The 14,151-nt window shown below is 50.3% G+C and overlaps 1 protein-coding gene across 4 annotated transcripts in view; it reads right to left on the bottom strand.

The window, feature by feature from the left end:
• Window positions 1-12,933, bottom strand: part of pmm1 (phosphomannomutase 1) — a 44,091-nt gene extending 31,158 nt beyond the window's left edge. For 3 of the 4 annotated variants that reach the window (XM_085969555.1, XM_085969557.1, XM_085969558.1), the window contains exon 1: window positions 3,921-4,724. In XM_085969555.1, coding sequence (XP_085825681.1) covers window positions 3,921-4,229 — 309 coding nt within the window. In that variant the 5' untranslated portion in view covers window positions 4,230-4,724. The other variant, XM_085969556.1, reaches the window with a different exon arrangement.
• Window positions 12,934-14,151: the final 1,218 nt, after the last annotated feature.

Here is a 14,151-nt window from a genome sequence, read left to right on the forward strand (position 1 = left end):
AGGGAGAGGAGGGAGAGAGGAGGGGAGGGAGAGGAGGGCAAGGAGGGGAGGGAGCGAGGGGGAGGGCGAGGTGGGGAGGGAGAGGGGGAGGGATAGGAGGGGAGGGAGAGGATGGAAAGGGAGAGGTGGGGAGGGAGAGGATGGGGAGGGAGAGGTGGGGGAGGGAGAGGGAGGAGGAAGAAGTGGGGAGGGAGAGGTGGGGAGGGAGAGGATGAAAAGGGAGAGGCGGGGAGGGCAAGGAGGGGAGGGAGCGAGGGTGAGGGAGAGGGAGGGGCAGAGGTGGGTGCACTGGTTAGAACAGGGTATCTGAAAACAGAACATGCAACTAAAATGCAAAGCCCAGTTGACCCCAGGCTGCTGAACTCTGACACGTGCAGCAATACCGCATCTCATCTCCCACATTCCATGGAGATTCCTTTTGCCTATTTTTACTCCCCAGTTTTCTTCCCTTGTCCTGAGGACTCCGATTCCTGGTTAAATACATCGAAATATGTTACAACACGGAAATAGGCCATTCAGTCCAGCCAGTCCACTTAGCCTGTTCCCATATCCCTTCATGTCCTTTTCCGTTATCCACCTCTCCAATCTGATCTTCCACAAGTACTAGCCCGGGGCGTGAACGCCACAGCCCCACACCGCCCCGTGTGATGACGTTTCTCCTGGCCTCTGTTCTAAGGGGGTAAAATTGGGTTGATTTGCGCCTCTCGTTAGCGCCCGGGCGCGGCGCCGCTGCCGCCTCCCATGAAATTCAGCGGGAGGTTAGCGGCGGCGGTAGCCGGTAGCGCCCCGCGGCGCTGTGCCTCTGGCGGTGATGTCATCGCTGTGCGCAGCGCCCCGCTCGCACCCCAGCCGCGCTCCTTGACCTACCGCCGGACGATCTGTCCGACAGGGTCAGGGGGCGTTTTTGCAGCTGCGGTAGTTAAAGGGGCAGGTGTCGGGCGGCCATTTTTGTTTGGCCGACTGCCAGCACCTGCCCCTTTCCCCTTTTTTCCCTTGGGGTGCCGGCCGCGGTCACTCAGCCCAGTATTCCTCTTGAATGCCGGGCTCTTTTTCCGGCACCCCGCTCCCCGGTGGTCCAGCAGGGCCCCGGTTCACGCTGCACTAGGCCCCTCCCCTTTAATCAGGAAGGGGAGGCCTGCGATGACGCGGCGTTACGTTCCAACGCGCTTGGCGCTGTTGCATGTAGCACCGCAATATTCAGTTGTAGCGCCCCAGGAAGGAGGTGGAACGCTTCCAGTAGCGCCCCGCCTCCTGCTTGGGGCGCTACCACTGAATTTCAGGCGGAGGGGGGCGCTAGTTTTTTCGGGGGGCTAAAATTAGCGATGTTAATGACACCCAATTTTCCCCTTAATCTTTAATCTATGGCCCCTCATTCTCGACCCCCTGAACGGCAGAGGGACACAGTTCCACAGGCATCGAGCAGCCTCCATACCTCACCCAGGTGGTCAACATTGGGGTGTGCGCGCGCGCGCGTGTCGGCAGGCTATTGCATTGTGGGCTGGCTGATTGTCCCCTCCCCCTAGTACAGGAGTCAAGTGTCGCATCACCGCCACAATCCCCGCCGAGACCAGCGAACTCAGCAAACCTGGGATCTCTGTCTATACAGATGAGCTGCCGCTGTGTCGATTTTGTACTGGTGCTGCACCCTATAGATTCTATACCAGCTCTGTAACCCATACATTCTAAACTGAAAGTGTACATTATAGATTCTATACCAGCTTGTATTGCATGGGTTCTATACCGATAAGTGCATCCTATAGAATCCACAATAGCTTTGCATTCTATAGGTTCCCGACTGACAGCATATACAAAACAATCTGTGCACCCTCTGTATCCTATAGGTTCTATATTCCCCCTGTATTCTAGATTCTATGATGATGGAATCTATATTATGGAATCTATATTAATCACACATCATATAGGTGCTATACTCACGTCGTATCCTGTAGATTTTATATCCTGTGGGTTTTATACTGATACTGGATCTTATACATTCGACACCAGCTCTGCGTCCTATAGGATCTACATTGCTACTGATGATATATCCTGTAGATTCGATCATCCCTTGTGCATCCTATGGGTTCTACACCGATAATGTCGCCTATGGATTCCACACTTCTTTGTATCCTATAGGTACTATGCTGACAATGTATCTGATATATTCCACATCATGCGCTATCCTATATGTTCTATACTGACTATGTATCCCACAGATTCTGAATCTGCTCTGTATCCTATATGTTCTATACTGACTATGTATCCCACAGATTCTGAATCTGATCTGTATCCTATATGTTCTATACTGACTATGTATCCCACAGATTCTGAATCTGCTCTGTATCCTATATGTTCTATATTGACTATGTATCCCACAGATTCTGAATCTGATCTGTATCCTATATGTTCTATACTGACTATGTATCCCACAGATTCTGAATCTGTTCTGTATCCTATATGTTCTATATTGACTATGTATCCCACAGATTCTGAATCTGCTCTGTATCCTATACTTTCTACACTATGTATCCCACAGATTCTGAATCTGCTCTGTATCCTATATGTTCTATGCTGACAATATATCTGGAAGATGCTGCACGGTCCATGGATGCTATAGATTCTAAACCAGCTGTGTATCCTATAGATTCCGCAACGGTACAGTGCCCTATAGATTGTGTACTGGCAGCGTATCCTATAGACTCCACACCGATGATGGTGCATATTCTATACTGACTGTGTCTTACACATTCTAAGCAGCACCTGTATTCAATAGATTCCACACTGCTTAACGATAACCTCAACACTCTATTCTGGCCATGTATCTTGTAGATACCAAGCTGTCTATGCAGCTTATAGCTTCCATACAGGCTCTGCACTCCATAGATTCCAAGTATCCTACAAATTCCATACCGCCACTGACATTTGGCTCACTCCAAGTTCTGTTTCAGGACCCAGTCTAGCGAGTTTATAACTTTTATTCCCCGCTTTTTATATTCCGCCCCCACCCCCCCTCCCCCCTCCCCTGTTTTGCAGCTGCTAACGTTTTCTGGAATAAGTTTCCCTGGGCATTGACCGCTCTCCTGTATCACACAAAGAAAGAAAGACTTGCATTTCTATAGCGCCTTTCATGACCACTGGACGTCTCAAAGCACTTTACAGCCAATGAAGTACATTTGAAGTGTAGTCACTGTTGTAATGTGGGAAACACGGCAGCCAATTTGCGCACAGCAAGCTCCCACAAACAGCAATGTGATAATGACCGGATAATCTGTTTTTGCGATGTTGATTGAGGGATAAATATTGGCCCCAGGACACCGGGGAGAACTCCCCTGCTCTTCTTTGAAATAGTGGCCATAGGATCTTTTACATCCACCCGAGAGGGCAGACAGGGCCTCGGTTTAACGTCTCATCCAAAAGACGGCACCTCTGACAGTGCCGCACTCCCTCAGCACTGCACTGGAGTGTCAGCCTGGATTTTTGTGCTCAAGTTCCTGAGTGGGACTTGAACCCACAACCTTCTGACTCAGAAGGCGAGAGTGCTGCCCACTGAGCCACAGCTGACACTAATGGCCAGTCTTTATGTGTGAGCTTTGACAGAGCGTCAATCGGCTATTCGACTGTCGACAGCATCACAGCCGAGCCCGATATCCACTCTGTTCAGCACAGTGAGGAAAGGGGATTAATAAAAACAGGAATAGGTTCTGATGAAAGACCATCGGAAACGTTAACTCTGTTTCTCTCACTACAGATGCTGCCCGACCAGCCGAGTGTTTCCGGCATTTTTCTGTTTTTTAATTTAATACAAAACAGGAATAGGTGCTGCATTAGTGACTCGTGAAACTGGGCACTGGGCGGTTTTGTAATGGCGGTGAGGTGACCGTCCGACCTTCGCTCAGCATCACCTCCTTGAACTATGAACCTACCTTTTTTGTGATGAACTTTCCATCTCTGTACTGGACCGTTCCATTTTCAGCAAAGACGTAATCGAATTTCTGAATGACTGCGGGGAAAGGAAGGCGAGGTGTGTAAATCACAAAGGCACGGTGCTCGGGCCAGACCAGACCATCGACATGCTCCTCTGGCTGGGGGAATAGCTGAAGAAAGGAGATGGCCTCCCTTCTGAACGCTGGCAATATATCCCGAGAGCCACTGTGGTGCCCCCCAGCTGTCATAGAAACACAGAAGACAGGAGCAGGAGTAGGCCACTCGGCCCCTCGAGCCTGCTCCGCCATTTAATGAGATCATGGCTGATCATCCAAATTCAGTACCCTGTCCCTGCCTTCTCCCCATATCCCTTGATCCCTTTAGCCTTAAGAAATATATCTAACTCCTTCTTGAATATATTTAATGTATTGGCCTCAACTGCCTTCTATGGTAGAGAATTCCACAGGTTCACCACTCTCTGGGTGAAGAAATTCCTCCTCATCTCTGTCCTAAATGGCTTACCCCTTATCCTTAGACTGTGACCCCTGGTTCTGGACTCCCCCGCCATCGGGAACATCCTTCCTGCATCTAGTCTGTCTAGTCCTGTTAGAATTTTATAAGTTTCAATGAGATCCCCTCTCATTCTTCTAAACTCCAGCGAGTATAAGCCCAATCGACTCAATCTCTCCTCATACATCATTCCTGCCATCCCAGGTATCAGTCTGTCCACCTGGCTAACATGGCAGGGCTGGTACTCTCGCCCATGGGACCTTCCTACTCACGCCACCATGGCCCAAAGCCAAGTGGCCTTACCTTCCTCTCCTTCCCCCAGTTGCTCTGCTATCTTGACGTAATCTGAGCCTCCCACGACACCAATCTTCACCTTCTTCCTCAGTCCCTGGAAAAACTCGTCCAGCTCGGGGGCGATTTTCTGTAAGTACATAGGGAAAGAGTGTTAGAAAAGGTGGCCGATTCTGACTGGTTGTGGTGGGGCTCGGGGTCTCTCTTGGCTTCTCTGGTAAGCGTTCGACTTGGCTGTGTTAGCGAGCCGCACATGTTGGAAGGGAAAAAATCAGCCAGGGCTCCTGATCGCAACTGGAGCAATAGTAGATGGGGGCGGGTGAGCTACACTCAACAGTGTCCTTGGATTAGGGAGACAGGGCTCTTGCTCCTGATCGCCATGCAGCGGCTCTCTCTCTTTTAAATTAGTTCCTGGGATATGGGCGTCACTGGCAAGGCCAGTATTTATTGCCCATCCCTAATTGCCCCTTGAGAAGGTGGTGATGAGCCGCCTTCTTGAACCGCTGCAGTCCGTGTGGTGAAGGTGCTCCCACAGTGCTGTTAGGGAGGGAGTTCCAGGATTTTGACCCAGCGACGATGAAGGATCGGCCGATATACTTCCAAGTCAGGATGGTGTGTGACTTGGAGGGGAACTTGGAGGTGGTGGTGTTCCCATGCACCTGCTGCCTTTGTGTGGAAGAGGTCGCGGGTTTGGGGGGTGCTGCCGAAGAAGTCTTGGCGAGTTGCTGCAGTGCATCTTGTAGATGGTACACACTGCAGCCACGGTGCGCCAGTGGCAGAGGGAGTGAATGTTTAAGGCGGTGGATGGGGTGCCAATCAAGCGGACTGCTTTGTCCTGGATGGTGTCGAGCTTCTTGAGTGTTGTTGGAGCTGCGCTCATCCAGGCAAGTGGAGAGTATTCCATCACGCTCCTGACTTGTGCTTTGTAGATGGTGAAAAGGCTTTGGGGAGTCAGGAGGTGAGACACTCGCCACAGAATACCCAGCCTCTGACCTGCTCTTGTTGCCACAGTATTTATGTGGCTGGTCCAGTTAAGTTTCTGGTCAATGGTGACCTCCCACCCAGGATGTTGATGGTGGGGGACTAGGCGAAGAGTGTGCGTGTGTGAACATCAGGACGTGATCGGTCTCTGTGACACACTCTCAGAGGTCAATGTCCGGCCTTCCGACTCATCGTCTTGGATTACACGGTGAAGAGCAGCCACACGGAGGACAACCAGGAAGCGTGGAAGTGTAGCCCGGGCAAGAGTCCGGGCCTTCAGGGGAGGCCTCCTCTCGTCCTCTGAAGGTGCTGACACTTGCTGGGGCAGGGGAGTTACATGATTGGTCATGGGGTGTGGGACACGATCCCTTAGCCAGCCCAGTACCTCACACACGTGGCCTTTCTTCCCACGTGAGACTAGACAGCGAGGGCCGGCAGGCTATTCAGGTCCAACTAGGCCCAATCCTGACCTGACCTAACCTCCACACTTTCCAGCAGGGAATCACTGCCGAGCGATCAGGAGCTGAAACCCAGACGGATTTCCTCACTTCCTCACTCCTCTTCCTCCCCCGCCCACCCCCCCTTGCTGTAGGTGCTGACTCTTGCTGAGGTACAGCAGCCCCACCCCCCCCAGTGTCACTCCCAAATGGCCATTATTCTTGACCCTTGAACTTTGCAGCAGATGTTGCAGGAACCGAGACCATGGACAACTTTCTACCCCTAAGCCAGGGGTCCTGAGGCCACTTGTACCACCCTTACCCCCTGCCCTGGCTGATCTCAGGATGAATCGGACCTTGTTCGACAGGAGTCGAGCCTTGTACCCTCGGCTCAGCACTGATCAGATACCCACTGCCACACTCGCCGAGGGTCCGGGGGGGCAGCTGCTGATTCTATCATCGATCGCACGTTAAAGAAAAAACATGAAGCAAATGTTATTGTCTCTGTCGCTCATGGGTCACAGGACAAGCAACTGGGAGCAGGGTGAGCTGTAGGACATACAGTTAATATTCAGCAGACTGTTCTGATCAACCCCTCCCTCTCCGGCCCCCACTGGGCGGGAATGCCGTGCAAAGGATCGGTTTGGGCCCTCCTGCAGTTTACTAGACAACTCTAAATATTACCTACTTAATCTGCGGTCAAATCTGCACACGCACGATGGTGAAAAGCCCGATTTGTAATAGGTAAAATAAAACTAGCTGATAAACTGATAGGTGATCGATAGAACAAGTAAATGACACTGGACAATTAGATGGGTGTTATACATCGGTGTTATTTCAGTACGAGTCGTATGACAATTCAGAAACTGGCCTTTCGTGATGTAGCTGCACTGAGGTCTGGTGCAATGTCAGGGTATGTTGGCCTTCATTGAAAGAGGATTTGAGTACAGGAGCAAGGATGTCTTACTACAGTTATACAGGGCCTTGGTGAGACCACACCTGGAGTACTGTGTGCAGTTTTGGTCTCCTCACTGAAGAAAGGATATACTTGCCATAGAGGAGTGCAGCGAAGGTTCACCAGACTGATTCCTGGGATGGCAGGACTGTCGTATGAGGAGAGGTTGGGTCGACTAGGCCTGTATTCACTAGAGTTTAGAATGAGAGGGAATCTCATTGAAACGTATAAAATTCTGACAGGGCTCGACAGACTGGATGCAGGGAGGATGTTTCCCCTGGCTGAAGGGTCTAGAACGAGGGGTCACAGTCTCAGGATAAGGGGTAGGACATTTAGGACTGAGATGAGGAGAAACTTCTTCACTCAGAGGGTGGTGAACCTGTGGAATTCTCTACCACAGAAGGCTGTGGAGGCCAAGTCACTGAATATATTTAAGGAGATAGATAGATTTCTAGACACAAAAGGCATCAAGGGGTATGGGGAGAGAGCAGGAATATGGTATTGAGATAGAGGATCAGCCATGATCATATTGAATGGCGGAGCAGGCTCGAATGGCCGAATGGCCCACTCCTGCTCCTATTTTTCTATGTTTCTAGTCGAGTGATATTTAACAATAAGAACTGAATTTCATCGTCTTCTCCCACCTCAGCTATGAAGGTGAGTGGGAAGCTGAGTCAGCGAGTGCTGAGGTAAGAGCCAGCTGCAAGCTGCTGCGTGTCCCCAGGATAACGACGCTTATTATAGGAGAGCTGCAAATCCTCTCCCCACACCTCTCCCCCCGCGCCCCTCTACCTCCGCGTCCCTCTACCCCCGCGCCCCTCTTCCTCTGCGCCCCTCTCCCCCCGCGCCCCTCTCTCCCCGCGCCTCTCTCTCTCCACACACTCTCGCTCCCTCTGCCTCTCTCCCTCTCTCACCCCGTGCCTCTCTCTCTCCCTCACCACGGCTCTCTCTCTCTCTCCCCGGGCACCATTCCCTCTCTCTCTCCACGCCTCTCTCCCTCCCTCCCTGTGGATAGACCGGAGAAACTGGGGTTATTCTCCTTACACCAGAGAAGGCTAAGAGGAGATTTGATGGAGGTGTTTAAAATCATGAAGGGTTTAGATAGAATAAATAAAGAGAAACTGTTTCCAATGGCTGAAGGATCGGTAACGACAGGGCACAGATTTAAGGTGATTGACAAAGCAATGAGAAACGACATGAGGAAAAACATTTTTACGCAGTGGGTGGTTCGGATTTGGAACGCGCTGCCTGAGTGGATACAGATTCAATAGTAGCTTTCAAAAGGGAATTGGATAAATACTTGAAGGAGAAAAAATTGCAGGGATATGGGGAAAGAGCGGGGGAGTGGGACTAACTGGATTGCTCTTTGAAAGAGCAGGCAGAGACTCGATGGGCTGAATGGCCTCCTTCTGTGCTGTACCATTCTATGATTCCACGTTTTGTAACGGATACTCCTGTGAATGCAGTCCAGTATTAGTTTCACGTGAACCTTTAAAGAGTAATGAACTATGATGCCAAGATCCTTTTCTTTCGCTGCAACTAAGGTGTAGGCATGGTTAGGGTTGGTCCTGCCCACTGCACTTCGCGAAATGAAACGCCATTTGCCAGACATGGGCCCATTCCTCTACGACATCGAGATCTCCTCCACAGTCCTAAAACTATCCGCAAACTTGTGGCTCATTCCCCCGCCACCTTGGTCATTAATATAGACGGTGAAGAGCAAAGGCCCGAGCACCCATCCCTGCGGCACACCCATGGTAACCGGTCTCCAAGCAGATCATTGGTAGCAATGTCAACGAGCAAGCAGCTTCCTGCTAATTCCACCTTTTTTTCTCCATTCGTTCACAGGATGTGGGCATCGCTGGCAAGGCCAGCATTTATTGCCCATCCCTAATTGCCCTCGAGAAGGTGGTGGTGTGCCGCCTTCTTGAACCACTGCAGTCCATGTGGTGATACGTCTTTCTAACAGAACTGAGGGGCTTGCTAGGCCGTTTCATAGGGCAGTTAAGAGTCAACCACATTGCTGTGGGTCTGGAGTCACATATCGGCCAGACCGGGTAAGGACAGCAGATTTCCTTCCCTAAAGGACATTAGTGGATCTGATGGGTTTTTATGACAATCCGGTAGTTTCATGGTCACCATTACCGATACTAGCTTTTTATTCCAGATTTATTTAATTAATTAATTGAATTAAAATTCCCCAGCTGATGTGGTAGGATGTGAACTTATGTCCCAGGATTATTAGTCCAGGCCTCTGGATTACTAGTCCAGTAACATAACCACTGTGCTACCGTACCCGCCGTGGAGTAACTTATTGTCAGGTACCTTAACAAAGGTATTCTGAAAATCCAGGTAGGCAATGTCTATCGGGTTATCCTCACCCACTAACTTCTTCTTCATAGAATCACTGAATGTTCCAGCACAGAAACAGACCATTCGGCCTATCAAATCTGTGCCGGTGTTGTTCTTCAAGTGAGCCACCTCGTCTAATCCCACCCTCCTCATACCCCGTACCATTTAATGCTCATCTTTCTCAGGCCCCTATCCAATTTGCTTTTATAAGGATTGACGAACTCTGCTCCAGCCATGGATGATTCCACAGCCTCTGTGTAAAGGAGGTTGGCGCTGCCCTCCTCTCTGCGATTATTTTAAGTTCATGCCCTCTTGTTACCAACTCACTAACCAGTGGAAACAATCTACCATTATTAAAAGACTTGCATTTCTATAGCGCCTTTCACGACATCCCAACGTGCTTTACAGCCAATGAAGTGCTTTTTGAAGTGTAGTCACTGTTGTACTGTAAGAAATACAGCAGCCGAATTGCACACAGCAAGCTCCCACAAACAGCAATGACATTTTTTTTTAGTGGTCTTGATTAAGGGCTAACTATTAGCCTGCACACCCTGTTCCGCTTCGAGATAGTGGCATGGGATTGTTTATACGTCCACCTGCGAGAACAGACGGGGTCTTGGTTTAACGTCCCATCCGAAAGACGGCACCTCTGACAGTGCAGCACTCCCTCAGCACTGCACTGGGAGTGTCAGTCTGGATTTTTGTGCTCAAGTCTCTGGAGTGGGGTTTGAACCACACAACCTTCTGGAACTCAGAACTGAGAGTGCTACCCACTGAGCCACAGCTGACACATTTATCCCCACATAATGATTGGAGACCTCAACCTACTAAACTCCAAAGAAAATAATCGTAACTTCTCAAGTCTCTCTTTACAACTGTAACTCCTTCGTCCTTGGGAAACTCCCAGTGAATCAATGCTGCACCTTGTCTGTTGCTCGTGTTCGGTGTAAAGTTTTTACAACTGTCGGTTGTCAGGTTCCTCTTTGTAATCTGATTGGTTCAGTTGGTACAATCAGATTACAAACTAGAGGCAGCGGCGGCCCTCCCGGCTACCGTTGTGGGGACCAGTAACACAGCGTGTGAGAGACTGGTGTGGCAGGTGTGAGAGTCAAGCCCCCAACTTGAGCAGCGGGGGCTAGAGGTCAGTGAGCGGGCGAATGCCCATCGAAGATAACACCAGAACCTGCCCTTCGGGCTCGGCACTAACTGGGAGCAACGCCGTGGGAGGTCAACTAGTTTCGTATTCAATTTAACTACCAAAATCAGACTCTACAATTTAAAACTTATAGGATTGTTCCTTTCAAATGAAGAGAAGACAATGTGCCCATGGTCTAGGAAGGAACCTGGGAACAGGAGTAGACCATTCAGCCCTTGAGCCATGGCTGATCTGTATCTTAACTCCATCTACCCGCCTTGGTTCTGTAACGCTTAATACCCTTGCCTAACAAAAATCTACCAATCTCAGGTTTGAAATGTTCAATTGACCCCCCCAGCCTCGACAGCTTTTTGGGGGCAAGGTTTCCACCACCCTTTGTGTGAAGAAGTGCTTCCTGACATCACCCCTGAACGGCCTGGCTCTAATTTTAAGGTTCTGCCCCCTTGTTCTGGACTGCACGCCGCACCAGAGGAAATAGTTTCTCTCTCTCTACCCGATCAACTCCTTTAATCATCTTAAACACTTCAATTAGATCACCCCTTAATCTTCTCTATTCAAGGGAATACAAGCCAATTATTTGCAACCTGTCCTCATAATTTAACCCTTTTAGGCCCAGGTATTATTCTGGTGAATCGGCGCTGCACCCTCTCCAAGGCCAGTGTATCCTTCCTGGGGTGCGGTGCCCAGGACTGAACGCAATGCTCCAGATGGGGTCTGGCTAGAGTTTTGTACAACTGTCACAAAACTTCCAGCCCTTTGTATTCCAGCACACTTGAAATAAAGGCAATTAGCCTTTTACATTATAAAGACTTGCATTTCTATGGCGCCTTTCATAGAAACATAGAAGATAGGAGCAGGAGTAGGCCATTCGGCCCCTCGAGCCTGCTCCGCCATTTAATGAGATCATGGCTGATCATCCAAACTCAGTACCCTGTCCCTGCTTTCTCCGCATATCCCTTGATCCCTTTAGCCTTAAGAAATATATCCAACTCCTTCTTGAATATATTTAATGAATTGGCCTCAACTGCCTTCTGTGGTAGAGAATTCCACAGGTTCACCACTCTCTGGGTGAAGAAATTCCTCATCTCAGTCCTAAATGGCTTACCCCTTATCCTTAGACTATGACCCCTAGTTCTGGACTCCCCCACCATCGGGAACATCCTTCCTGCATCTAGTCTGTCCAGGCCTGACAGAACTTTATAGGTTTCGATGAGATCCCCTCTCAATCTTCTAAACTCCAGCGAGTATAAGCCCAATCGACCCAATCTCTCCTCGTACGTCATTCCTGCCATCCTAGGTATTAGCCTGGTGAATCTTCGCTGCACTCCCTCCATGGCAAGAACATCCTTCCTCAGATAAGGCGACCAAAACTGCACACAATACTCAAGGTGCGGTCTCACCAAGGCCCTGTACAACTGCACAACCACCGTACGTCCCAAAGCGCTTTACAACCAATGAAGTACTTTTTGAAGTGTAGTCACTGTTGTAATGTAGGAAACGCGGCAGCCAATTTGCACACAGCAAGATCCCACAAACAGCAATGTGATAATGGCGGGATAATCTGTTTTTAGTGTTGTTGGTTGAGGTATAAATATTGGCCAGGGCACCCCCTGCGCTTCTTCGAAATAGTGGATCGTTTACATCCACCTGAGCGCGCAGACGGGGCCTCAGTTTAACGTCTCATCCGAAAGATGGCACCTCCGACAGCGCAGCACTCCCTCAGCACTGCACTGGGAGTGTCGGCCTGGATTTTTCTGCTCAAGTCCCTGGTACAAGGGTGGGTCTATGAACCACACAACCTTCTTACTCAGAGACGAGGAGTGACCACCCACTGAGATTTCTCGATAAAGTCTTAGCGGGGCTTCTGAGAGGATCGGTGCAAGCATTTTAAAACATAAAGGTGCCTTGGTGTGTTTGGGTTTGAAGTCCCCCACTCCCACTCCTCTGAGCATTGGAGCCAGCGACCAGGAGCACCCAGGAGAAGGGACACTTCAGCTCAAGCTGCAATGGGTAACCGCCCGAGATCCTGGCCAGCAGTGACCTTTCGCAAGGGCTGTCTTTGCCTTACCTGCCTGGCTGGGGTGAGGGTGCCATCCACATCGAAGAGGCAGAGAGTGTGGGGGTCCGGCTGGGGCTCGGCCATCTCGCCGCTGCATCAGCCCCGAGAAGCTGGGGCTCTGGATTGAGTCGGGTCCGGGCGGCCAGAGGAGGAGGAGGAAGGAGGCGGGTGATCTGTACAAGCAAGATTTCGAAAGTGACCCCCTACTCGAGCTGACGACAGCGATCACATGCCTGGTGAGGAAGTGGCTTCTCTGCACGTAGGAGAGAGATAGAGAGGGAGAGAGGGCAGGGCTTGAGGAGGGGTGACCCCTGTGTAGACTGCACCCGGGGAAGACCAGAGGTTCAAGGAGAAGCTGCTCTTGCAGGGAGGGAGGAAGAGATTGAGCAGCAGGAGGGCTCTGGAGAAGAAATTGCAATGCGATTAGCTCGATAGGATCCGCCAGACCCAAAGCAAATAGTGTTGGCAAGAGAAATTTGTTGTTTTTGCATTTTGTTTTTGAATGGTATTGTTTGCCCTGTTGCCAACACTGATTGTCCATTTCTTAAGGCTAAAGGGATCAAGGGATATGGGGAGAAAGCAGGGACAGGGTGCTGAATTTGGATGATCAGCCATGATCTCATTAAATGGGGAGCAGGCTCCAGGGGCCAAATGGCCTACTCCTGCTCCTATCTTCTGTGTTTCTATGCATGGGTTTTCAGTGAGGAGCTATTGTCCAATGACTTGTACTTTCTAGTTTCCCAGCATCATTCCAAAAGTTCATACCCCCGTCCCGATTCTCGCCAGTCACAATCTCAACCTGTCCAGGCGTAAATTTCCCGCGCCCCCGTCTCCTGAATTGTCACTAAGTGTCTTGCCCATTATTCACGTGTGAGCCCTGACTATTCAACCACAGGATGCAGCACAGCCAAGCTCAGGCCTGGTTCCACCCAAAGTCGCGCCCCCCTCCCCGCCCTTTCTCACACACATGTGCTTCCAGGAGAGCTCACTGGAGAGTGGTCAGGAGCTGGAACCCTGGCTGATTTCCCCCCCCCCAAAGACCAGGGCTGCGGCCCTGCATCGCAGACCTGCCCCAAAACCTGGGCTGTGGCCCTGCACCTCAGACCTGCCAACCCCTCACTTATCACCTGTCACAATGAACTGCTTTGTGAGACCTGTAACCTCTGTTAAACAAAATAAAACCAACACTCTTCTTTTCAGTCGTTTTGCAAACTATGTCTATTTGTAAGGTTAGGCAGGGGAAAGTGCGAATCCAGTCCCCCACTGCCACTAGTTATGCAGTGGAGTATCCCACATTGGGGGATATCGCAGGGATCAGCACAGGCCACATAGGCTTGCCTCGTATTACGAGACCCACCTTCCTGATTATAGCCTCTCCCCTGACAAACCATAGACTTCCCCATAAGATTTCATCATTTCCACTGATCTAATTATTTTTTCAGTTCCTGTGATCTGGCCATCGCTGGCAAGGCCAGCATTTATTGCCCAT

The sequence above is a fragment of the Somniosus microcephalus genome, chromosome 28 (assembly GCF_052327205.1).
Source record: "Somniosus microcephalus isolate GS21.2 chromosome 28, FLI_Smic_1.0, whole genome shotgun sequence".
Taxonomy (NCBI): Eukaryota; Metazoa; Chordata; class Chondrichthyes; order Squaliformes; family Somniosidae; genus Somniosus; species Somniosus microcephalus.